The 22,362-nt window shown below is 59.2% G+C and overlaps 2 protein-coding genes across 3 annotated transcripts in view; both read left to right on the top strand.

Moving 5' to 3' along the window:
* Positions 1-784: 784 nt before the first annotated feature.
* MAN2B1 (mannosidase alpha class 2B member 1) lies at positions 785-14,850 on the top strand. 2 transcript variants are annotated; one of them, XM_040990418.1, is made up of 24 exons: positions 785-930; positions 1,866-1,968; positions 2,093-2,266; positions 2,597-2,790; positions 3,690-3,822; positions 4,005-4,150; positions 5,158-5,274; positions 6,159-6,238; positions 6,321-6,441; positions 6,578-6,656; positions 6,805-6,914; positions 7,412-7,519; positions 7,850-7,966; positions 8,500-8,685; positions 10,310-10,407; positions 10,486-10,603; positions 11,973-12,091; positions 12,774-12,875; positions 13,037-13,124; positions 13,226-13,306; positions 13,439-13,666; positions 13,886-14,041; positions 14,151-14,253; positions 14,617-14,850. In XM_040990418.1, exons 1-24 carry the CDS (start codon positions 823-825, stop codon positions 14,748-14,750), a joined length of 3,003 nt encoding a protein of 1,000 aa, XP_040846352.1. In that variant the 5' UTR covers positions 785-822; the 3' UTR covers positions 14,751-14,850. The 2 variants fall into 2 exon arrangements, with proteins under 2 accessions (XP_040846352.1, XP_040846351.1); XM_040990417.1 differs by having other exon boundaries at positions 786-930; positions 6,156-6,238.
* A 3,352-nt stretch (positions 14,851-18,202) lies between these two features.
* LOC121162945 (vomeronasal type-2 receptor 116-like) overlaps positions 18,203-22,362 on the top strand; it is a 9,996-nt gene continuing 5,836 nt past the window's right edge. The window contains exons 1-4 of the mRNA XM_040990168.1: positions 18,203-18,223; positions 18,899-19,062; positions 21,485-21,770; positions 22,127-22,362. The exon at positions 22,127-22,362 is cut by the window's right edge and continues 595 nt beyond it. Of these exons, the coding sequence (XP_040846102.1) occupies positions 18,203-18,223; positions 18,899-19,062; positions 21,485-21,770; positions 22,127-22,362 (707 nt within the window). The remainder of the gene's footprint in view (positions 18,224-18,898; positions 19,063-21,484; positions 21,771-22,126) is intronic.

Consider the following 22,362-nt stretch of genomic DNA (forward strand, 5'->3'; position numbering starts at 1 on the left):
CTCCATCTGGTCGGGTCAGTGGCCTGCAGAGCCCTGGGGACACCCAGCACCCGGTGGGGACACCTCAGGCCTGGGGCCTCGTGGACTCAGCCCCTCCGGGGTCAGTGGCCTGCAGAGCCCTGGGGACACCCAGCACCCGGTGGGGACACCCGAGGGCTCGGGCCCCGTGGACTCAGCCCCTCCGGGGTCAGTGGCCTGCAGAGCCCTGGGGACACCCAGCCAGGTGGGAAGTTGAGACCCGGGGTCGGTGGACTCAGTCCCTCCGGGGTCAGTGCCCTGCAGAGCCCTGGGGACACCCAGCACCTGGTGGGGACACCTCAGGCCTGGGGCCTCGTGGACTCAGTCCCTCTGGGGTCAGTGCCCTGCTGCAGAGCCGAGGGGACACCCAACCAGGTGAGAAGCTGAGGCCCCGGCCTCTCTCTCTGGGTCAGTGTCCTGCAGAGCCCTGGGGACACCCAGCACCCGGTGGGGACGCCCGAGGCCTCGGGCCCCGTGGACTCGGTCCCTCCGGGGTCAGTGCCCTGCAGAGGCGAGGGGACACCCAGCACCCAGTGGGGACACCTCAGGCCTGGGGCCCCGTGGACTCAGTCCCTCCGGGGTCAGTGTCCTGCACCCAGCACCCTAGGCCCCCCTCCCTCGGAGTCCCGCCTTCCGGCGACGCCGATTGGCCCAGCCGTCCCGGGGCCGGAATGGCTCCGCCCCTCCCCGCAGAGCCCCGCCTTCCGACGACGCCGATTGGCCCAGCCTGCCCGGGGGCGGGGCGTCGCCTCAGCCGGGCGGAACCCGGGCCTCCTGGGGCGGCGGGCGGCGGGGTCCTCGGCCATGGCCGCTGCTGCCATGCGGATCCGGATGGTCCGGGGCGCCCACCCGCTGCCCTTCCTGTTCCTGCTGTTGGTGGCGGCGCCGGGGACTCGGGCCTCCGGCTATGAGGTGAGAGACGGGCTCCCTGCCGGCCTTTGAAAGCGAAAGGCGGCGGCGGCGGTGGAGTCCCGGGGAGAGTCTGAGGAAAGGGGCCGGGGGTCGGCTGCGAACCCGGGGCTGCCCGAGGGGCTGCTGCTCGAGCCTGCTTGCCTGTCAGGGAGCCCGGGATCTGCCGCCTGGGGTCGCCCGGGACGTCCGATCTCAACTTTGCAAAGCCCTGTGAGAGCTGTGTATGGGGGTGGGGAGCTGAGCAGGGGCAGCAGGGACTGTGGACCCCCAGACCGGTGTCCCCCCCCACTTCCTGTGGGGCCACCTTGTGCAAGACAACTTCCCCTCTGGGTGCCCCCAGGACCCTGATCTGAACACTTGGGGTTCCCTGGCCTCAGCCTGGAAGGGCAGCTGTGTGCAAGGCTGGCAGAGCTCACGTCTCCTGCTGGGGTGACTTCCCCAGGGCTGAGTGAGAGCTGTCCCGTGGGTGTGTGGGGTACGGGCAGTGTGGGTGAGCACCGCTCTGTGTGCGTGTGTGTGTGTGCATGTGTGTGTGCGTGTGTGTGTGTGTGTGTGTGTGTCCTGCCTGGGACGGGCCCCGGCACCCTCACCCCAGCCCAGCGTCAGTCACCGTGTGTGCGTGCGTGTGTGTGTGTGTGTGTGTGTGTGCCTGTGTCCTGCCTGGGACGGCCCCAGCACCCTCACCCCAGCCCAGCATCAGTCACCGTGTGTGTGTGCGTGTGTGTGTGTGTGTGTGTGTGTCTGCCTGGGATGGCCCCGCACCCTCACCCCAGCCCAGCATCAGTCACCGTGTGTGTGTGTGTGTGTGTGTGTGTGTGTGTGTGCTGTGCTCAACCCCACCCCAGTCCTCCCCTTCACTCTGGGCTCACTGACAGGGATGTGTGTGTGTGTGTGTGTGTGTGTGTGTGTGTGTGTGTTTGGGGGTCCGTGTGCAGACCTGCCCCGAGGTGAAGCCGGACATGCTGAACGTCCACCTGGTGTCGCACACGCACGATGATGTGGGCTGGCTCAAGACAGTGGACCAGTACTACTACGGGGGTACGTGGAGCGTGAGACGGCTTCCTTGCGTGCCCTGGACGTCAGGGTGGGTGGATGGGTGGGAGGGGGTGCTGCCAGCATGGGCTCCCTGAGTACCCGAGACCCCTGACCCCTGTGTCCGCAGTTTACAATGGCGTCCAGCACGCTGGGGTGGAGTACATCCTGGACTCGGTGATCTCCGGCCTGCAGGCAGAGCCCAGCCGCAGGTTCGTCTACGTGGAGATGGCCTTCTTCTCCCGCTGGTGGCACCGGCAGACCAACGCCACGCAGCAAGCCGTGCGGGAGCTGGTGCACCAGGGTGAGGCTGTCCCCTCCCCCTCCAGGACGTGGAAAGAGGAAGGGCAATTCTGCTTGTCCTCCTGTAACCCTGGCCTCAAGAGTCCTCACGCTGTGTGCAAACTGTTCACGCTTCAGCTGCTCCTGTGTGCACGGGCTGATCTGGGCACGCCTGTGTGCCCACGTGTACAGGGCGCTCCTCGGGGCAGCTCTCCTGCTGGACACAAGGGCCTGGGGCTGAACAATTTCTCCTTGCAGAACTGAGTGGAGAAGCACCGCTCTCGCTCCCAGCCCCCTCTCGCCCTGGCCCCACACCCAGCCCTTGACCCTGAGCCTGTCCCTTCCTGCACAGGGCGCTTGGAGTTTGCCAACGGTGGCTGGGTGATGAACGACGAGGCGGCTGCCCACTATGGTGCCATCGTGGACCAGATGACCCTGGGGCTGCGCTTCCTGCAGGACACGTTTGGGGACGACGGGCGCCCCCGTGTGGCCTGGCACATCGACCCCTTTGGCCACTCCAGGGAGCAGGCGTCCCTGTTTGCTCAGGTGCCCTGTGGACCTATTTGGAACCCACTCCTGCGCTTGTCTTGACCGCCCCCTCTTTCACCTTCCACCTTTCCAAATCACCTCGCTAGGACCAGGAGTTGATCTGATGAACTGCCCCCCCTGTTGGCTGGCCGTGAGCACACCCCATCCCAACCAAGACAGAGTTTTTTTAATCCTTTTTTTTTTTCTTGAAAGGCAGGGTTTGAGGGAGAGAAACTAGAGTGGGAGAGTGATGGAGATAGTCTGTCCTCCACTGTCTTACTTTGCAGCTGCCCACCATAGCCGAGACTAGGCGCCTAGCTGAAGCCAGGAGGAGCCTGGAGCCTCTTCCGGGTCTCCCGCACAGGTGCAGGGTCCCAAGGCTTTGGGCCGTCCTCCACTGCTTTCCCAGGCCACAAGCAGGGAGCTGGATGGGAAGTGGAGCAGCCGGTACTTGAACTGGTGCCCCTATGGGATGCTGGTGTGGTGGGTGGCGGCTTCCCCTGCCATGCCACAGTGCTGGCCCACCTCCTCCCAGAACCCCCTTCCTAGGACTCTGGTCCCACCCATGACCTGGGGACTCTTACGTCTCCCCAGTTGAGCGGGAGGTAGAGGCCCCGGTTGGTTTACAATTGGCTCCGTGTGCTGAGTCCAGGCCCTAGGAAACCTCGCACTTCCTTTTGGCCTTGGCCTTGCCAGAGTGGCGGTGATGGTTTTTAGCTTTGGATTCCCCTCTGTGCCCTGCCGTCACCTGCTACTCTCTGACCCTTCCCCGAGCTTGGAGGGGACCTTGCTCTCACTGCCTCTCCCCACCTGGGCTCTTCCCGGCCTCCCCGGAGCCGAGAGGGGCTGCGTGATAGGGGGGGCTGGGTCCTCCTTCACGGTAGCCTTTCCCCTCCCTGCCCGTCCCCGATCCACAGATGGGTTTTGACGGCTTCTTCTTGGGGCGTATCGACTACCAAGATAAAGCGGAGCGTCTGAAGCATCAGGAGATGGAGCTGCTGTGGCGGGGCAGTGCCAGCCTGAAGCCCCCGACCACCGACCTCTTCACTGGTGAGGCTGTGGGCTGAGCGGAGGGTCTCCCGGCTCACGGAGGGGTGTGTGTGTGTGTGTGGGGTGGGTTCTGGGCCAGAGTGAATGCTCTGCGATTGGCATCTCCGAACGTGAGCAAGGGGCCTGGCGGGGGTGAGCCCTGAGCAGCTCAGAGCCCATGGGGTGCCTCGTGTGACCCGCAGGTGTGCTGCCCAACAATTACAACCCACCCAAGGATTTGTGCTGGGACGTGCTGTGCGCCGACAAACCCATTGTGGAGGACCCCCAGAGCCCCGAATACAACGCCAAGGAATTGGTCCATTACTTCCTGAGCCTGGCTAATGCCCAGGTAACCCAGTGTCCTGACACCGGACGATAGACAGAACCTTCCCTGATCTTGCCTCTGGCACCTTCTCTTAGCCCTTGGGGACAGGTGCTGTGGTGGGCGTTGGCACCGTGTGTGTGTTCCTGCTTTATGATCTAGCATAGTCCTTTGTCTCGGGGTCTTCAATGTGTAAAAAGAACTCAGAATGTATATTTATCATCATAATCGACTTCCTTGAAATGCAGAATTACAGTGAGAGAGACGAGTTTCCACCTCGTGGTTTACTCCTCAGATAGCCGCAACAGCCAGGGTTGCGCCATGTAGAAGCCAGGAGCCAGCAGCTTCATCTGGATCTCCCACATGTGGGTGTCGGACCCCAAGGACTTGGGTCACCCCATGTAGCTTTTCCAGGGCTTTAGCAGGGGAGCTGGATGGAAAGTGGAATATCCAGGACTTGAACTGGCTTCCAACCGGGATACTGGCGCTGGAGACAATGGCTTCACTTTCTGTACCCATTTGTTATGCCACAGTGTAGGCCCCTAAATATTTTTATTAATCTTCATTTAACTTTTCAAAGCCTTTTGTTGTTGTTGTTGTTGTTGGAAAGGCAGGAGAGAAGGAGAAACAGAAAGATCTTCGATTCACAGGTTTACTCCCCAAACGGGTGCAGTGGCCAGAGCCGAGTTGATTCTAAGCTAGGAGCTAGGAACATGTTTCAAGTCTCCCATATGGGTGCAGGGTCCCAAGGCTTTGGACCATCCTCTACTGCTTTCCCAGGCCATGTATAAACACGAGCTGGCTGGGGAGTGTGGACACGAACCAGTGCCCATATGGGATGCTGGCACTTGCAAGGATTTTTACCACTGAACCATCCCACTGGGCCCTAAATTTTTTTCTTTTTTCTTTTTTAATGCTGCAATGGGCCCAGCATGGTAGCCTGGCAGCTCCAGTCCTCGCCTTGCAGCCCTCTTCCCAGAGAACCACAAGTGCCAGGACAAGGTGGCCTGAGTGTGCCCTTCTTGCCCCCCCAGCACCGGTATTACCGCACCAGCCACACCGTGATGACCATGGGCTCAGACTTCCAGTACGAGAATGCCAACATGTGGTTCAAGAACCTTGACAAGCTCATCCGACTGGTTAATGCAGAGGTCAGTGAGCCCACCCTCTGGGGTTCCTGTGCCCATGCGTGTATCCTTGTGTGCCCGGGATGGGGGGGGGTCCTGGACGCAGCAGCCAGCGACCGCGACCCGAGCGGCTTATGGCAAAAGCCCGATGACTCTGCAGGTCAACGGTGTGGCAAGGGCTTGTTCTGGAATGAGGCCCCGGCAGGGCTGTGCGCCACGGGAGGCTCGGGAGACAGCCTGTGCCCTTTGCCTCTGCCAGCTCTGGGTGCCATCTGCGTCCCCTTCCTTTGTCTTCCACACCAGCCACCCGGCGCCTCGGTGACACGGCTGCTAGAATCACTTGTTTGTGGTCATCTCTTTTGTCTCCAACTTCCAGCGTTATTTTTCTTTTTAAGATGCATTTATTTTTATTGGAAAGGCAGATATACAGAGAGGAGGAGGAGAGACAGAGAGGAAGATCTTCCCGTCTGATGGTTCACTCCCCAAGTGGCCACAATGGCTGGAGCTGAGCTGATCCAAAGCCAGGAGCTGGGAGCTTCTTCCGGGTCTCCCACGCGGGTGCAGGGTCCCAAGGCTTTGGGCCGTCCTCCACTGCTTTCCCAGGCCACAGGCAGGGAGCTGGATGGGAAGTGGAGCAGCCAGGACTTGAACTGGCGCCCAGGTGGGATCCTGGTGCTTGCACGTGGTTGATTTAGCTTCTAAGCCATTGCGGTCGCCCGTTCTTTCATGGATGATGGTGGTCCATGGTGGCCAAGATTCTTCCTCAGCCGTGACCACTGGTGTGTACCCGGGAGGGGATGAGCACGTGAGCCCCACTGGACGCCCCCACCCGTGGGCGCCGTGTGGGCTTCCAGATGTGCCCAGCTGTGAGTACCCTGGGCTCACCCGCTCCCCGTCCCCAGCAGCAGGCGAAGGGCAGCCGCGTCCACGTGCTCTACTCCACCCCTGCTTGTTACCTGTGGGAACTCAACAAGGCCAACCTCACCTGGTACCCGGGGACCCTGGGGGGAACTGGGAAGGGGGCTGGGATGCCCTGTGGTCCTGGGATCCAACCCTCACGCCCCCTGCAGGTTGGTGAAAGAAGACGACTTCTTCCCGTATGCCGACGGCCCCCACCAGTTCTGGACCGGCTACTTCTCCAGCCGGCCGGCCCTCAAGCGCTACGAGCGTGTCAGCTACAACTTCCTGCAGGTGGATGGGACCCCAGTGTGTGTGTGTGTGTGTGTGTGTGTGTGTGTGTGTGTGTGTGTGTGTGTGTGTGTGTGTCTGGTGGTTACAACTGGGCGGCCCAGCAGGACAGGTGCTCCAACACACCCCTGTTCCCCAGGTGTGCAAACAGCTGGAGGCGCTGGCAGGCCCAGCAGCCAACGTGGGACCCTACGGCCTGGGAGACAGTGCACCCCTCGGTAGGTGTCGGCCTGAGAGGAGATGGGGGTGAAACGCGAATGGAGGTAGAAGCCGACTGGTCCTCGGGGGGGGGGTGCCTTTCTTTGGGTCATCGGTCGGGGCTCACAGTCCCCAGGAGACCCCTGCTGATACCCCGGGTGCCCACAGATGAGGCGGTGGCCGTGCTGCAGCACCATGATGCCATCACCGGCACCTCTCGGCAGCATGTGGCGGAGGACTACGCACGCCAGCTGGCCGCAGGAACAGGACCGTGCCAGGCATGTGGGGCGGGACCGGTTTCGGGCAGGTGACAGGGTGTGGAGCCAGGGCTGGGACACAGGATGGGTAGGGTAAACTGCGGCCAGAGCCCGGGAGTGGAGGGTCAGGGTTAGGAGGAGGTGGGGGTGGGAACCGGAGGATGATGGAGCCAGGGCCCGTGAGGCAGTGCAGGAGGACCAGGAGTGGGGAAATTCCATGGGGGAGGGAACTGACAAAGATGCTAAGTCCAGTCATGGCTTTGGGGGGCGCCATGTGTGGACAGGGAAAGGGAGGGGCCTGGAAGGGGCATGCCCCAAGCCTGGGAAAGGAGGGCAGTGAAGGTGGCCCCAAAAGGGCTGATGGAGAGGAATGAATAAGCATCTGGGGACCTAGGTACTGGGCGAGTGCATGGAGGGGAGCAGGCAGGTGGGGCAGAGGATGGTCAAGTGTAGGTCTCTGGGCAGAATGCCCAAGCAGGCGCTCACACTAAAGCCACCCATTGGTGTTGCCCTGCCAGGTTCTCCTGAGCAATGCCTTGGCACGGCTCAGCGGCTCCAAGGAGGCCTTCTCCATGTGCCCAGACCTCAACATCAGCGTGTGTGCGCTCAGCCAGAACTCCACACGCGTGAGCCTGCTGGGCTGGGAGGGAGGAAGGACCGCGGCTGGAACCGGGTGGGGGTGGAGGTGACCCCTGATACCTCTTGGGAGGTGGCCAAGAGAAGGAGGTCTTAGCTGATGGGGAGTAGGGGCAGGGTGGACAGGGTGCTGGGGTGATTATTTCAGGCTGTTTTTGTAGAATGAGATTTTGTGGGGTGCAGTCGGGCCAGGGAGGGAGAGAGAGCAGTGCACGCTGAGGGCGCTGGTCCTGGGGGTTGATGACTGAACGAAGGGTGACAGGTGAGTCTGCAGAGAAGCCCCGTCGTGCCCCATGCCATCCCTGATGTCCGTGTCCCAGTTCCAGGTCACCATTTATAACCCCCTCGGCCGGAAGGTGGATCGCATGGTGCGGCTGCCGGTCAGTGAAGGCTCTTTCCTCGTGAAGGACCCCAAGGGTGACACTGTGCCCAGCGATGTGAGTCCCTTAAGTGACTCCTTCCCCCTCGGACACCCACGGGCACCCCTCTCCCTCCTCCTGGTCGCCTTGTGTCCCTGGGGATGTTGTCCTGTTCCCGCCCGTAGCACCAAGCCCTTGGCGCATGAGTGTCCCCTTGCACCATCCCTTCCTGGGCACTGTGTCCTGTCTGTGGAGAGCCCTTGCACCCCGGACGCCTCCCCTACAATCCTTCCCTTCCCTCCTTTGCCTCCCATATCTCTCCCATCCCTTCCTCCTCCCACCCGTGTCTCGCCACACTCCCAATTTGCCCACCCCGTGGATCTCCTCTGTATCCTGGGTTTGCGTGGTCCCACCCCTTCTCCCTCTGTACCCAGATTTTCCCTCCCCACCCCCAGGACACCCGCCCCTCCTTGTGTTTGGTGCCTGTGTGTGATGCGTGGAAAGCCTGTAATGCTTGTAATGCTTAGTGTGTGTGTGTGTGTGTGTGTGTGTGTGTGTGTGTGTGTGCGCTCATGGCCTCTGGACTCAGTTTCCCTTCTTCCTCGCCCCAGGTGCTGCAGCTCCCCCAAGCAGTTGGAGACACGCCCAGACCAGAGCTGCTGTTCTCAGCCTCCGTGCCAGCCTTGGGCTTCAGCACCTATTCAGTAGCCCGAGTGTCCTCCCGGAACCCCCAGGCCCGTACCCCCCAGCCCATCCCCAAGAAGACCGCATCAGTGGCCTTGGTCATCCAAAATGAGGTGAGACCCCGTTTTGATCCTTTGTCCTGCTCCGGTGACTAACGGAGGCGTCCTGGTGGGTAGCGTGGGCTTCAGGCTGGCTGTTCCTGGCTTGAGGTCCCCTCCGTGCCCTGATGGTGTGACCTTGAGAGATGACCTTTATCTGAAGTTCATTGTTCTCTCCCGGGCCTGGCGTGAGGACCCAGGTGATCAAAGCTGACCCTTGATGTTAAAGCTGACGTCACGTAGAGCTCTGCCGGTTTGTGCGTGTGTGTGTGTTCTTTAACCACCGCGCTGTCGTGCCGGGCCCACGTGTGTGCGTTCTTAAAGAATGTTTCAAAGGCAGAGAGAGCGTAAGGGAGGGGAAGACAGGAGAGAGAGCCCACGTCGCCTGGTTCACTCCCAGACAAATGCGTTAGCTGGACCCAGGTTGGCGATCAGAGCTGGAAACTCCATCTGGGTCTCCCATGTGGCTGGCAAGGCCCAACCCTTTGGTCCGTCACTGCTGCCTCCCGGGCTGTGCCTTGAAGGAGAGCTAAGTCAGGGGGCAGAGCCAGGAGTTGGACCGAGGTGCTCTCCTGTGGGATGCGGGCGTCTGCAGGGCCAGGCAGGTGTGTAGCCAGCAGGGAGTGCGTTCCTGATGAGGCAGAAGGTGAAGGAAGACCTGAAAGAGGGAGCCCTTAGCTTCCTTGGGAGAAGGGGATTGTGGGTAGGCAGAGCAACCTGTTCTGGGTTCAAGGAAGCCCAGGGAACCTGCCATGGGCGACCTACAAGGAGGAGGGAACAGGCCAAGCTGACTGGGCCTTGGTGACCAAGAGGAAGATTCTGGAATTACAGGCAGGATATGGCTGCAGAAAGACTGTCCTGATGAACAAGAAAAGACTGTGAGAGCCAGCTCCATCAACGTGTTGAGAAGTGTACTTCATCATGGAGAAGATCTTATTTTTTATTGAAAGTTAGATTTACAGGGATAAAGAGAGAGAAAAATCTTCTGGCCGTTGGTTCATTCCCCGAATGGCCACAATAGCTGGAGCTGAGCTGATCCAAAGCCAGGAGCTTCTTCCGGGTCTCCCACGCGGGTGCAGGGTCCCAAGGCTTTGGGCCGTCCTCCACTGCTTTCCCAGGCCACAAGCAGGGAGCTGGATGGGAAGTGGAGCAGCCGGGACATGAATTGGTACCCACATGGGATCTTGGTGCTTGCAAGGCAAGGACGTTAGCCACTAGGCTACCATGCTGGGCCCTGTCTTTAGATTCTAACAGCGATGAGCACGTGGTGCTGAGAGCAGCATCCATGTGTCAGATGCCCAAGCCGCCTCTGGGCTGAAGCGGCTGGGAGTGTCATTGGAGTTGGGCTGTCCCATGTGTCCTTAGGCTGTGGTGGGCACCCAGTGTGGGAACATAGAAGTGGGGTCCTGGAGGGGGGGGGGTGCGTGACTCCTGGGGGGGGCCATGGATGAGGAAGGCAGAGCTGCCGGGGCGCCCCAGTGGGGTCGAGTGGGAGGAAGGCAGAGCTGCCGGGGGTGCCCCAGTGGGGTCGAGTGGGAGGAGCAGGGCTGAGAGGAGGAGGGTTCTGAGCACCGGGAGGGATGGGGCTGCCGTGCGTTGAGGCTGGGGTCCGTCACGTGTGTCCCCCGTTTCTGCACAGCACATCCGGGCCACTTTCAACCCTGAGACAGGACTGCTGATGCAGATTGAGAACATAGAGCAGAAACTCGTGCTGCCCGTGAGCCAGTCTTTCTTCTGGTGAGGAGGGATCGCCAGGCTGGGGGTGGCAGTTCGTGCAGCTGGAGCCCCTTCCCCGACTCTCTCCTGTCCCCGCAGGTATAACGCCAGCACGGGCGACAAGAGCAGCAGTCAGGCGTCGGGGGCCTATATCTTTAGAACCTCTGAGCTGAAGCCGCTGCCTGTGAGCCGCTGGGCTCAGACCCGCCTGCTGAAGGTCCGGGGTCAGGAATGCCGAGGAGTGGGCGTTGGGGACGCGGAGTGCGGGTGTGCAGAGGCAGGGGTGAGGTGGAGAGAGGAGAGAATGCAGCTGTGCGATCTAAGGGGCTCTGTGGAAGATGTCCATGGCTGCCTTCGAAGGTATTCACCCCTGCGTGGGCCTTAGCATTCACCCCTGCCGTGGGCCTTAGCATTCACTCCTGCGTGGGCCTTAACATTCACCCCTACCGTGGGCCTTAGCATTCACCTGCCGTGCTTACATTCGCCCTGCCGTGGGCCTTAGCATTCACCCCTGCGTGGGCCTTAGCATTCACCCCTGCCGTGGGCCTTAGCATTCACCCCTGCCGTGTGCGTTAACATTCGCCCCTGCCGTGGACCTTAGCATTCACCCCTGCGTGGGCCTTAGCATTCACCCCTGCCGTGGGCCTTAGCATTCACCCCTGCCTTGGGCGTTAGCATTCACCCCTGCCGTGGGCCTTAGCATTCGCCCCTGCCGTGGGCCTTAGCATGACCTTAAGCCAGGGCTGGATGAGCCCAGCACACGGACTCCCACACTGCCCGTGACAGGTGCAGGGGACACTGGGAGTGGGCCGTTTAGTGTAGGTGTCTGGTGGGAATGGGCCGTTCCCGGCCTGTCCTCCGTGTCCCCTCCTGGAGGGAGGGCCGACAGTGGCAGGACCTGCCTCCGCGTGGCTCCTGGAGCCGGATGTTGGCTGCTGTTCCTCTCGAGGCCCAGGGCTTCCTGTCCAGGTCATCGAGGCAGGAGCTGGTTTGGATTATTATAACTGATTACCCACATTAATTGTGTCTATACAACATGGAGGATTTTTTTTTTTTCCGCCTAAAGATGTATTTATTTAAAGACAGAGTTAGACCAAGAAAGAGACAGGGACATCTTCCACCTGCTGGTTCACTCTGCAGATGGCTACCTTGGTCACAGCTGGCCCAGGCCAAAGTTGGAAGGCAGGAGCCTCTTCCGGGTCTCCCACGCGGGTGCAGGGTCCCAAGGCTCTGGGCCGTCCTCCACTGCTTTCCCAGGCCACAAGCTGGGAGCTGGAGGGGAAGTGGAGCCGCCAGGATTAGAACCGGCGCCCACATGGAATGCCAGTGCCTGCGGGTGGAGGATTGGCTGAGTAACAGTCACCCTGGTCCCTGTGTTCTGCTTTCAAGAATTCCATGGCAGTGACGGAGGAGAGTGTGGGCATCCGGGCAGGTGCTGGTGATGGGTGCTTTTTCCTGTGCGTTTAGTGGAGTTGACACTGTTGGCGGGCTCCGCAGGGCTCATGGCTGGTGTGCACCTGCCTGACTCAGCTCTGCCCGAGGCGGGCTCACCCCTGCCCTCTCTCCTCTGCCCTGTGTGTCTGCAGTCGGCCTTGGTACAGGAAGTACACCAGAAATTCTCAGCCTGGTGTTCCCAGGTGGTGCGTCTGTACCCGGGACAGCGGCACTTGGAGCTGGAGTGGACAGTGGGGCCCATCCCCACCGGGTGAGTACATGGGCTGGGACTGGTGCCAGGGGCCAACACGGATTCAAAGAGATTTATTTTAAAATATTCCTATTTTGGAATTGGACTAGGGGGCATGGGGGTTAAGGCTGCCGTCTGCCTCTCATACGGCGGCTGGTTCGAGTCCCGGCTACTCCACTTCCCATTCAGCTCCCCGCCCATGCAGCTGGGAAAGCAGTGGAGGACGGCCCAAGTGCTTGGACCCTGTACCCATGTGGGAGACCCGGAAGAATCTCCTGGCTCCTAGCTCCAGCCTCATCTAGCTCCAGCCTTTGTGGCCGTTTGGAGAGTGAATCAGCTGATAGGAAATCTTTCTCTCTAACTCTCTCTTTCAAATACATATAAATCATTACACAAAAGCAAAGAAAAAAAAATGGAGCTAGAGAGACTGACAGCTTCCTTGCAGTGGTTCCTTCCAAGAGAGTGAGACACGACCCTCTGTGTTAGTTCACTCTCCCAGTGTGTCCAGCGAACTGGCCAGGTGAGGGTTGGGAACTAGGAACCCCGGGGCTGGGTCTCCCGTGTGAGTGGCAGGGCCACAGGGCACAGGAGGAGGAGGCACAGCTGGCACCGAGATGCCCCCCGAATGAGGCTGGAGGCATCCCTGCTGGGACCAGCAGAGCTGAGACGGGGGCTCACACGCTCGCTGTCCCACTGGGTGCAGTGACAACTGGGGGAAAGAGGTTATCAGTCGTTTTGACACGCCGCTGGACACCAAGGGTTACTTCTACACGGACAGCAACGGCCGGGAGATCCTGACGAGGAGGTGAGAGGGGCGTCAGGGTACCCGAGGGAACAGACCGGGAGGTGCTGGGGTCCCCCAGGGGGGCAGGGGAAGGGCATCGGGTGACGGTGTGACTCTGTGGGTGGGGAAGGAAGAGTGTGCCCGCTGGTCCCCAAGGATGACCAAGTGTCCTCCGTGCCCAGGCGGAACTATCGGCCCACGTGGAACTTGAACCAGACGGAGCCCGTGGCCGGGAACTATTATCCAGTCAGCAGCCGCATTTACATCACGGTACCCTCCCCTAACCCACGCTGGTACAGTACGGGAGCACGCCTCATGGTCAAGGTGTGCCCCCCTCGGCCCCTCACGCTCTCCCACCCCGGCTCCCCTAGGATGGGGAGAAGCAGCTGACGGTGCTGACCGACCGCTCTCAGGGGGGCAGCAGCCTGCAGGACGGGTCGCTGGAGCTCATGGTGCGTGCGTGTGTGTGTGCATCAGGGGGTCTGCAGCCAAGCTGGGGGGGTCCTCCCTCAGGACCCATGCTGTGGGATGGCGGGCAGGGCCACGCGCTGCGCTCTCACCGTCTGCCTGCCACGCTCCCGCAGGTGCACCGCAAGCTACTACATGACGACAGCCGTGGAGTCGGGGAGGCGCTGCTGGAGGAGGGCTCGGGGTCCAGGGTGCGAGGTCGCCATCTCGTGCTGCTGGATGCGGTGGACGAGGCGGCCGCGGGGCACCGGCTGCAGGCGGAGAAGGAGATCCTGGCACCGCAGCTGGTGTTGGCCCCCGGTGGGGGCGTCCCCTACCACCCCGGAGCGGCTCAGCTCACCGAGGTGAGGGGCCGCCGCGGGCAGATTGGGAATGGAGCCGGCGGAGGGTCCAAGCCGGCTGGAGGACCTCAAGTGGGGGATTGTAGAGCGAGTCTCTTTAGCCCTTCCCTAAGTTCCAGCCACATCAGTTCCACGCTGGGTTTTTTTTTTTTTTTTGCACCTTGGCTTGGTTGAGTCTGGGACCCCCCCGCATCTCAGACGCAGCCCCGCTGCCTCCTGCAGTTCTCAGGGCTGCGCAAGGAACTCCCGCCCTCTGTGCACCTGCTCACCCTGGCCCGCTGGGGCCCGGACAGGTTGCTCATCCGCTTGGAGCACCAGTTCGCCCTCGGGGAGGACTCAGGCCGCAACTTGAGCGCCCCGGTGACTTTAAATCTGCAGGTAAGGAGGGAAGAAGTGGGCAAAGGGCTGGGAGAAGGAAAGAGAGAGATGGGGAAAGCCTTGTTTGCCCACCCCCCCGCTGACCTGGTCGCATCCCGCGTCCCTGCAGGAAATGTTCACCACCTTCACCATCGCCCACCTGCAGGAGACCACGCTGGCGGCCAACCAGCCCCGAGACAGCGCCTCCAGGCTCAAGTGGATCCCAGATACGGGTGGGGACCCGAGCTTGAGAGAGGGGTCAGGCTCCTGCCCAGTGACTGGCAGCTGGGGCAGCGTGGGAGTGGGCAAAGATGCAGGAGGAGGGTCCCGAGCGGATCCCGGCTGGCAGCTCTGAGCGCAAAGTGGGTTGGGCAAACTCGCCACAGGCTGGAGACTCCTAGGTTTCCATGCGCTTGGGTTTTGCTGTCTAGCGGTTCGGGGATACCTGAGGGTGATGCTTGGGCTTAGGGAGACGTGCGGATATCTGAGAGTGAATCCTGGGGATGCGTCTGTGGGTGCTTGCACTGTGTGTTCAGGCCCAGGGGTGAGGAAGACGGCACCCCCTCACGCCTGGTCCTCTCTCGTCCCTCCCCAAGGCCCCGTCCCCAACCCCACAGTGGCCGCGTTGGACCCGGCCGCCATCACGCTGCAGCCCATGGAGATCCGGACCTTTGTGGCCTTGGTCCGGTGGAAGGAGGACGCCTGGGCCCACGGGCAGGCCTCATCGTAGACCTGAGCTCTGCGCCCTGCAGGAGTCGGACCCTCCCCTTTGCTCCTTTGCTGCCGCCCGCCCGCCGCCGATGTCATTAAAGGAGCAGTCCCCAGAGGCAGATCGCCATGTGGCTGGTTGTGGCATCTTTTAGGGGGAGAGCGTGCGTGACGTGGCAAGGCCACCCCGGCCTAGCTAGTGCACATTTTCTGATTTCTTTTTTAAAGATTTATTTTTATTACAAAGTCAGATATGCAGAGAGGAGGAGAGACAGAGAGGAAGATCTTCCGTCCGATGATTCACTCCCCAAGTGAGTACAACGGCCATTGCTATGCCGATCCAAAGCCAGGAGCCTCTTCCGGGTCTCCCACACGCGGGTGCAGGGTCCCAAGGCTTTGGGCCGTCCTCCACTGCTTTCCCAGGCCTCAGGCAGGGAGCTGGATGGGAAGTGGAGCAGCCGGGATTAGAACCGGTGCTCATGTGGGATCCCGGCACGAAGCCTCCAACGTATGCTCAGCGTTAGCCAAAGCCAGGGTCCTGGAACTCGGTCCGGTCTCCCACGAGTGTGACAGGGACCCAAGGACCAGGGCCATCACCAAGCTCGTTCTTAGTTGCATTAACAGTGAATAGGACCGGAAGTGGAGCAACAAGGCCTGGAATAGCTGCTGCTCTGGAAGATGCTTGCCGGTCAGACAGTGGCCTAACCCACTGGGCCACACTGCCTACCCCTCTCCCACACCCCCTCTCCAGCCGTGCCTTCGCAGGAAGGTCCTTGCTGGCCAGTGCACGCAGCAGCCGCCTGTCTGTTGCATCCCCCAGCCTCTCGCGTCTCTCCTCTCTCACCTCCTTTCTTCTCGGAAGACAGGGGCTTCCTGTCTGGAGGGCCAGTGTGGGGCAAAGTCAGCAGCGGGCTCACCTCCTGGAAATTTTCCTAAACCCATCTCCGGTCAAGGTCTGCCTGGGACCAGACAAGAAGGATTGCAGGGTACCCCCCACCCCTGCAGACCTACCTGCAACTACCCCCCCCACCTCCCCGCTGGTGCCTCGCTGAAGATGTGCCAAGTTTTGCTTTTCTCAAAAAGCAGAATTTTCCATTCACTGGTTCCTTCCCCCCCAAATGGGCTGAGATGGGGGCGAAGGACGATCCAGGAACTCTCCACCCTTACGGCCCACATGATTGGCAGGGAACCAAGCACCTGCACCCTCCTCTTGCTGCCTTCCCCGGGTGCAGTAGCAGGGAGCCGGATCCGAAGTGGAGCGGCTGGACTGGAGCAGGCACGCCAGCATGGCAGGCTGGCTTGTGGAAGCAGTGGTTTCACGGGCTGTGCCACGGCCCCAGTCCCAAGGAAAGGAAGTCCTCCTTTGCAGTGGTTGTTTTTTTTTTTTTTTTTTAAATTACTTTATTTTGACAATCTTTGCATAGTTGATCAGGGCACAAAGGGTCAAGGGTTACAGGAAAGTGGGTAAGACCATTGTTTCCGTATTATTACTATTTTCTGTATCTGGGGCAAAGGGGGAGATAAAGGGAGAAGCCCCACCCAGCCTCCCACCCATCCCAGGTCCCCGACGTGGGGCATGCTCCGAGGGTCCTGCTCGAGTGGTTTCGATAGTTCAACAGTTCTGAATTGCTGCCAGCCTCGCCATTCCAAGCACGATGAAGTTGCCGCAGAATCCACTGGCTGACATGGTCCACCTTAGAGTCTCCGTTCGCCCAGATTTTCACTGCCAACACATGGCTGGGTAGTTGATTGATTTATTCTGTCCTCTGTTGTGGTGCCAGGTGCCCTCTGCAGGTTCCGATGGGCTGCCCTATCCTCCATGGGCACCTGGCTATGCTGTCCACTGCTCCGTCTGAGCCTCTTGAGGAGGCTCGGCTCTGGCACTTGCACTCCATGGTCAGACCATGGAACCTGCACTTCTCTGCATGGTTGGGGTTCTGAGTCCAGCAGTTCAGTTGGAGGGATCCCCAAAGAAACTCTGAGGTGATCCCAGACCAGATTCTTGAGTGTGCATGCCAGCACAGGGCCTGGCACAGTCCCTCGCCCCGATCAGCTGGTTGTTGCAAGTGCTGGGTCAGTTCTGTTTCCAGCCCTGTCTTCCACACGAACCCATGGGTGTGTTGCAGTCCAGCCTGATTCTGCCCAGCACACACTCAGCCCTCACGCAAACCAGTGGGAGCTGCAGCCTGGTTGGGGCGACTCCCCATAACCCCCACCATGCCCGCGCCCTGCCCTGGTTCCCGTGCTTGCCAGTATGTGCAGCAGTCTAGTCCAGTCTGTCCCACATCCCATTGAGCTCTCATACGTGTCAATGGGCATTGAAGCCTAGTTCAACCCAACCAGGCCCACTATCCAGCTCACGCACATGCTGGTGGGTGCCTTTCTGTCCAGCCACCCTGCCCCAGTCCTGGTTTTCATGCCCTCCAGTGGGAGTGGTAACCCAAGAGGGAGGTGCCCACTGTTTCCCTACCAGGCCTCTCCCACTCCCGGATTATGCACTCTCCAGCTGGTTCTGCAGTTTAACTTGACAGAATTAGCCCCCAGTGCCAGCCTCTGCCCGCTGATGCTGGCACAAAGCCCAACCAACCCTCACCCACTCTAATTTATGCTTGTACCAGTAGGAACAGTCAGCCCAGCCTGGCTTTTCCCTGATCCAGCTCACATGAGGCACACAGGTGTTGTAGCCCTGCGTGGTCTGGTCTGCCCCCATCCCAGCTCAGGCTCTCCAGGGGCAGTGGCTGTCCAGCAGGGGGTCCACACTCCCGCTGCTGGCTCTACCTTAGGCTCTGGTCTGAGAAGATTCCTCAGTTGCAAACAGAGGCCAGCAGATGGCGCTCGAGACTCAGGGGTGAAGTGGGAGGAAGGAAGTGGCCCTGGATGGTTAGGGTTTAAGGGTCCCTGATGGCCCTTCCCTGGCTGGCTTTGCCCTTGCTGCTGGGTTTGGAATGCCAGCGTTCCCACACAGCTGGCAGGCATTGGGTAGGATTTGGCTCCAAGCTCGTGTTGATTTTTCTTTTTTTATTTAAGCAGTTATTTATTTTTATTGCAAAGTCAGATCTACAGAGAGGAGGAGAGACAGAGAGGAAGATCTTCCATCCGATGATTCACTCCCCAAGTGAGTGCAACGGCCGATGCTATGCCGATCCGAAGCCAGGAGCCAGGAACTTCTTCTGGGTCTCCCACTCAGATGCAGGAACCCAAAGCATTGGGCTTTCATCCTTGACTGCTTTCCCAGGCCACAAGCAGGGAGCTGGATGGGAAGTGGAGCAGCCAGGATTAGAACCGGCGCCCCTATGGGATCCCGGCACGTTCAAGGCTGAGGACTTTAGCCGCAAGCCACGCTGCCGGGCCCAGGATAGCAGATTTCCACAGAGGACACACAAGGAGAAAAATATTCTGCTTAAAGCTGTCCAGCTTTCAATATTAAGATGTGAAAAATATACCCAGCATTCTAGAATTCTCTCAGATACCTGCATGGGCGTGACCCTTTTCAACGTATCCCTTTGTTGGAGCATCTTGGGGAAAATATCTTCTTTTTGTAAATTTGCCTTCCCAATAAGAAATAAACCAAATAAATGTGACTTGTGCTTGTATGGTAACTGGAAATGAGATGTATGTGGGTAATTCTGCATGCAGGATTCATGAGCAATTTTTGCACCAGGTAAAATTGTGCAGTTGTCTCCTCCTCTTCCTCTGGCCTTAGGGGGAATTTCAAGCGAGAATGTGGCTGCATGATCTAACCCCACTCCGTTCATGGCCACCGGGCGATTCAAGTGGTTCCTTGACAAGCTCTCTGGCCCACATCTCAGGGGGACGCCTCCCTGGGTATTGCTACCCGTGGAGTTGGATGACAAGATGGCACCTGGGGCTGATGAGAAGGACGCGCAAAAAACATGTTTTCAAACTCGTGTTTTCCACCTGGACAGGAGCCCTCACCCGCACGGCTCCAGGGCCAGGAGGGCTATGCATTCCTCCAGGGAGTCTGTGAGCCGTCAGCTGCAAGAGTATTAGAGTGGCCCCCCCCACACACGCTCTCTCACACACACAGGCTGTACGCATGCACCTGCCTGCCCCTGCCTGCCCCTGCCTGTTCCCCGGTCCTGCCTCTTGGCACTTTGCTGCACAAAATCCCAGATGCTTCCTCTGCTGTTGCTCCTTCTCATCCTGCAGCTTCCCTGCGCTGTGTGCCGGCTGCAAGACCTCGACTGCTTTGATGTCAACGACCGCCGTGATTCCAAGGACGGAGACGTGCTGCTTACTGCTTTCTTGCCCGTCTGTTTATACTCCATATCCAAGCTCCCCACCCAGCATGAAGACCGCCTCCATTTCCGAAGGTAAGCATCCATTGAGTTCCCCCCCCCCTTTTTTTTCCCCTCGGAGGTCCCGGTGGTTAACTGTCAGGTCCCTGCAGGTGGTGAGATCAACGCACTAGGTGTGCCTGCGTGGGCTATGCCTAGCCTCCTGCTCCGATGTGTGGTGACCTCAGCTGGGGTCTCATGAACACAGTGCCCCTTGGTCCATGTCTCTGAGGTGTTGAGTAAACAGTTCTGCGTGGTCCAGGAGGGACAGCTTCCTGGCCGCTGCACTCCAAGGACCTCAGCCCAGGGCTTTCCCAGCTCTGCCTTGGCACCACATGCCCTTAATCACCCAGCTCCTCCACGCAGGATGCACCACGTTTCTACTCAGCGCTACATACTGAAGAACTCACTTGGGGTTACCTTGACTGGGGAACAAAAGCTGTTTGCTCAGGTGCTGGCTGGGAGCAGACCTGGGAGTTGGGGATGTTGGTGCTGGCTGGTGTGCTCACAGCCCCTGCCATCTCTTTGCCCTGGGAAACAATGGGTGCACGGTTGTGAGTGAACTCAGAGCCACGGAGAACCCAACACACTCAGGAACAATGAGTCGAATGAGTAAGAAATGGCCGTGACCCTCACCTTTCACAGCGGCACGGCTTGGGCAATCTTTCCCCAAGAGGACGGTTTGACAGTCTGAGGGAGCAGCCGATGTGTTTCTGGCCGCAGGAGACCTGTCCACTGCAGGTGGACCTCCACCTCTGCCAGCCAAAACACCAAGCTGTGTTTATGGAGGGAGGAACGCGGGGGACCTTCCTTCATGGGGTAGAGTGGGTGCTGAACACTGCACCACCTCCTGAAACCCCCTCCCCAGGCCATGTGCACTCAGGGTGGACAGCAGAATTCTCCCTGACACAGGGTCATCTCGGGCACAGGGACACTGAGTCTCCTCACAACGTGCTCTGGGAAGGTGTCCTTCCTGGCCGGCAGTCACGGGCTGCCCTGCACACTCCTCCACCGATTAACCAATGCCCAATGTGGCTCGGGCTCTGTTGTGTGTGGGATCTGAACTAGGAACACCCTAGGTTTTGATGGCATTTTTCTAACAGCTAAGATAAATGAGATGTGTCTGTACATGCAGTCCTGTGGGAATTCTCAGTTTCCCGCGTCCGCTTTGGGCTATTGGTCTAGCTAACAGAAAAGTAGAAGTGTTTATTTTCAAGGCAGAAGTACCAATTCCTCCGTTATTGTGTGGAAAGTAGACTCAGGGCCAATGCATACGGTCATACAGGCAGATACACATCAAATTCTCATGGTGTGGCTGTATTCTGCACTTGGCTGGATTCCTGTATATTCGGATCTATTTCCTGGAACCTTGCCTTCGCAGTTTATGTTGGAGGTCTGAAATAGTAAGGATGCAGGCACCGGCCCTCTGATTCCAGGTTCTGCGGGTCTGTGTGGAGTCAGGGGCTCAGCGCCCCCCACGTGGAAGGGAAGGTAGCCACCGACAAACTGCTTCCTATTTCTCCTGATTGTCTTATGGTTATTTTGTTTGTTTTCTTTGAAAGACAAAATTTATAAAGGAGAGGAGAGAGAGAGAGAGCGAGAGATGAATTCCTCCCCAGATGGCCACAATACCCAGGGCTAATCTGATGCCAAGCTGGGAGCCACGGGCTTCTTATTTATTTCCCAAGTGGGTACAGGGTCGCAAGGGCTTGAGTCAAAAAAACCACTGCTGGTTTCCAGGGCAAAACAGGGAGCAGGATTAAAAGGGTCTCATCCAGGACATAAACCAGCACCCAGCTAGGATTTCTATGTAGCACGCAGAGGGTTATCCGGAAACACGACGGTGCCAACCCCATGCGTTCCCAGGTGAAAAGCACATAATCCATTGTGAAGTCTCTTGCCCCTGCGAGGAAGCAGTTTGGTTTATGTATCGCTGCATCCTTACACAAGCTGTCCCAGGTGTGACCGGCCTTTCCACTCATTCACCTCCTTCACCAGTGGAATCCCCAGTGGCGGGGATATTCATGCATAGCCAAGCCACAGAGATCTATTTTGCAGAATTGTGCAAGGTTCCACCAACTTGGCTGTGTGCTGTGGAGAGGGGCGGTCCTCACGCTGTGTGCTCAGCATCTAGAAGGATGCAGCATGGACCCTTCTTGTTCGCATTGTCAAGCGAACAATTAGTCCCAATGCAAGGAGACCCACAAGAATGAGCTCCTGACAGCCAAACCGCCTCCCATGACATCAACTGATCTTCCACAGAGACTAGTGTGTGACCATGACTGGGGCAGCCCCTGGAGTCCCGAAGTCCCAGAAGCGGTCGTGATGACCATCAGGATGGCCATGGTGACCATCAGGGTGGCCGCGATGACCATCACCTGGGTGTTTTGTTCCCAAGAATGTGATGACGATCGGGGCGGGCCTCTCCTCCATCTTAGCCCTTCTGTCCTGTGTGCAGCTTTCAGCCCAAGAACTTCCAGCACATGCTGGCTCTGATGTTTGCTGTCGAGGAGATCAACAGGAACCCCCACCTGCTGCCCAACCTCACTCTAGGATTTGATCTCTACAATGTCATGCTCAGCAATGAAAAGTTACTGAAGAATCCACTCGCGTGGCTGACGGGGCTGGACGGAGGCATCCCTAACTACACGTGCAGGAGAGGGGCCAAGGCTGTGGCGGTGCTAGCAGAGACCGGATTTTTAGTCCAGATGGGGATGCTGCTGGAACTGTACAGAATCCCACAGGTGAGGGTGCCTGCGAAGGGGAGAGAACAAATAACATTTCCTTTTGATGAATTTTTCAGAACACTGGGTGGCATGGGATGGGGTATACACCGCGGGCACAGTGGGTGCTCTGAGCAGGAGCGTGCAGGATCCCCAGGATCCTCGCAGGCAGCACAGAGCCCAACTGAGAAGGAGCTAGGGGGCTTCTCTGACAAATGTTTCTTAAGGACGATAACCCAGAAATGTCTTGGGCAGACAGAAGCTGAAAACTGAAATCTCAGCTTCATCCCACTCCGGGTACCACAACACCTGGTAATGACAGGTGGTGTCTTCCAGCAGGGCTGTCACTCACATGTTGTACCGTTTTCCCTCCCCAGCTCACATTCGGCCCTTTGGATCCTCTTCTGAGTGACAGCAGCCAGTTTCCCTCCGTCTATCAGATGGCCCCAAAGGACACTTCTCTGGCCCTCGCCATGGTCTCCCTGATGCTGCACTTCGGCTGGACGTGGGTGGGGCTGGTTGTCTCGGATCACCAGGAGGGTGTGGCGTTTCTGTCTGATCTGAGAAGAGAGATGCAGGAGCATGGCCTGTGCCTGGCCTTTGTGGAGTTGGT

This window comes from Ochotona curzoniae, unplaced genomic scaffold, assembly GCF_017591425.1.
Source record: "Ochotona curzoniae isolate NIBS_2020 unplaced genomic scaffold, NIBS_Ocur_1.0 contig_605, whole genome shotgun sequence".
Classification (NCBI taxonomy): domain Eukaryota; kingdom Metazoa; phylum Chordata; class Mammalia; order Lagomorpha; family Ochotonidae; genus Ochotona; species Ochotona curzoniae.

Excerpts from the sequence above, each read along its gene's own strand:
- MAN2B1 (XM_040990417.1), top strand. The coding sequence starts at position 823 with ATGGCCGCTGCTGCCATGCGGATCCGGATGGTCCGGGGCGCCCACCCG. Across the intron at positions 6,442-6,577 it reads TCAGCTACAACTTCCTGCAG|GTGTGCAAACAGCTGGAGGC; the intron begins GTGGATGGGACC and ends CCTGTTCCCCAG. Across the intron at positions 10,604-11,972 it reads CTCAGACCCGCCTGCTGAAG|TCGGCCTTGGTACAGGAAGT; the intron begins GTCCGGGGTCAG and ends GTGTGTCTGCAG.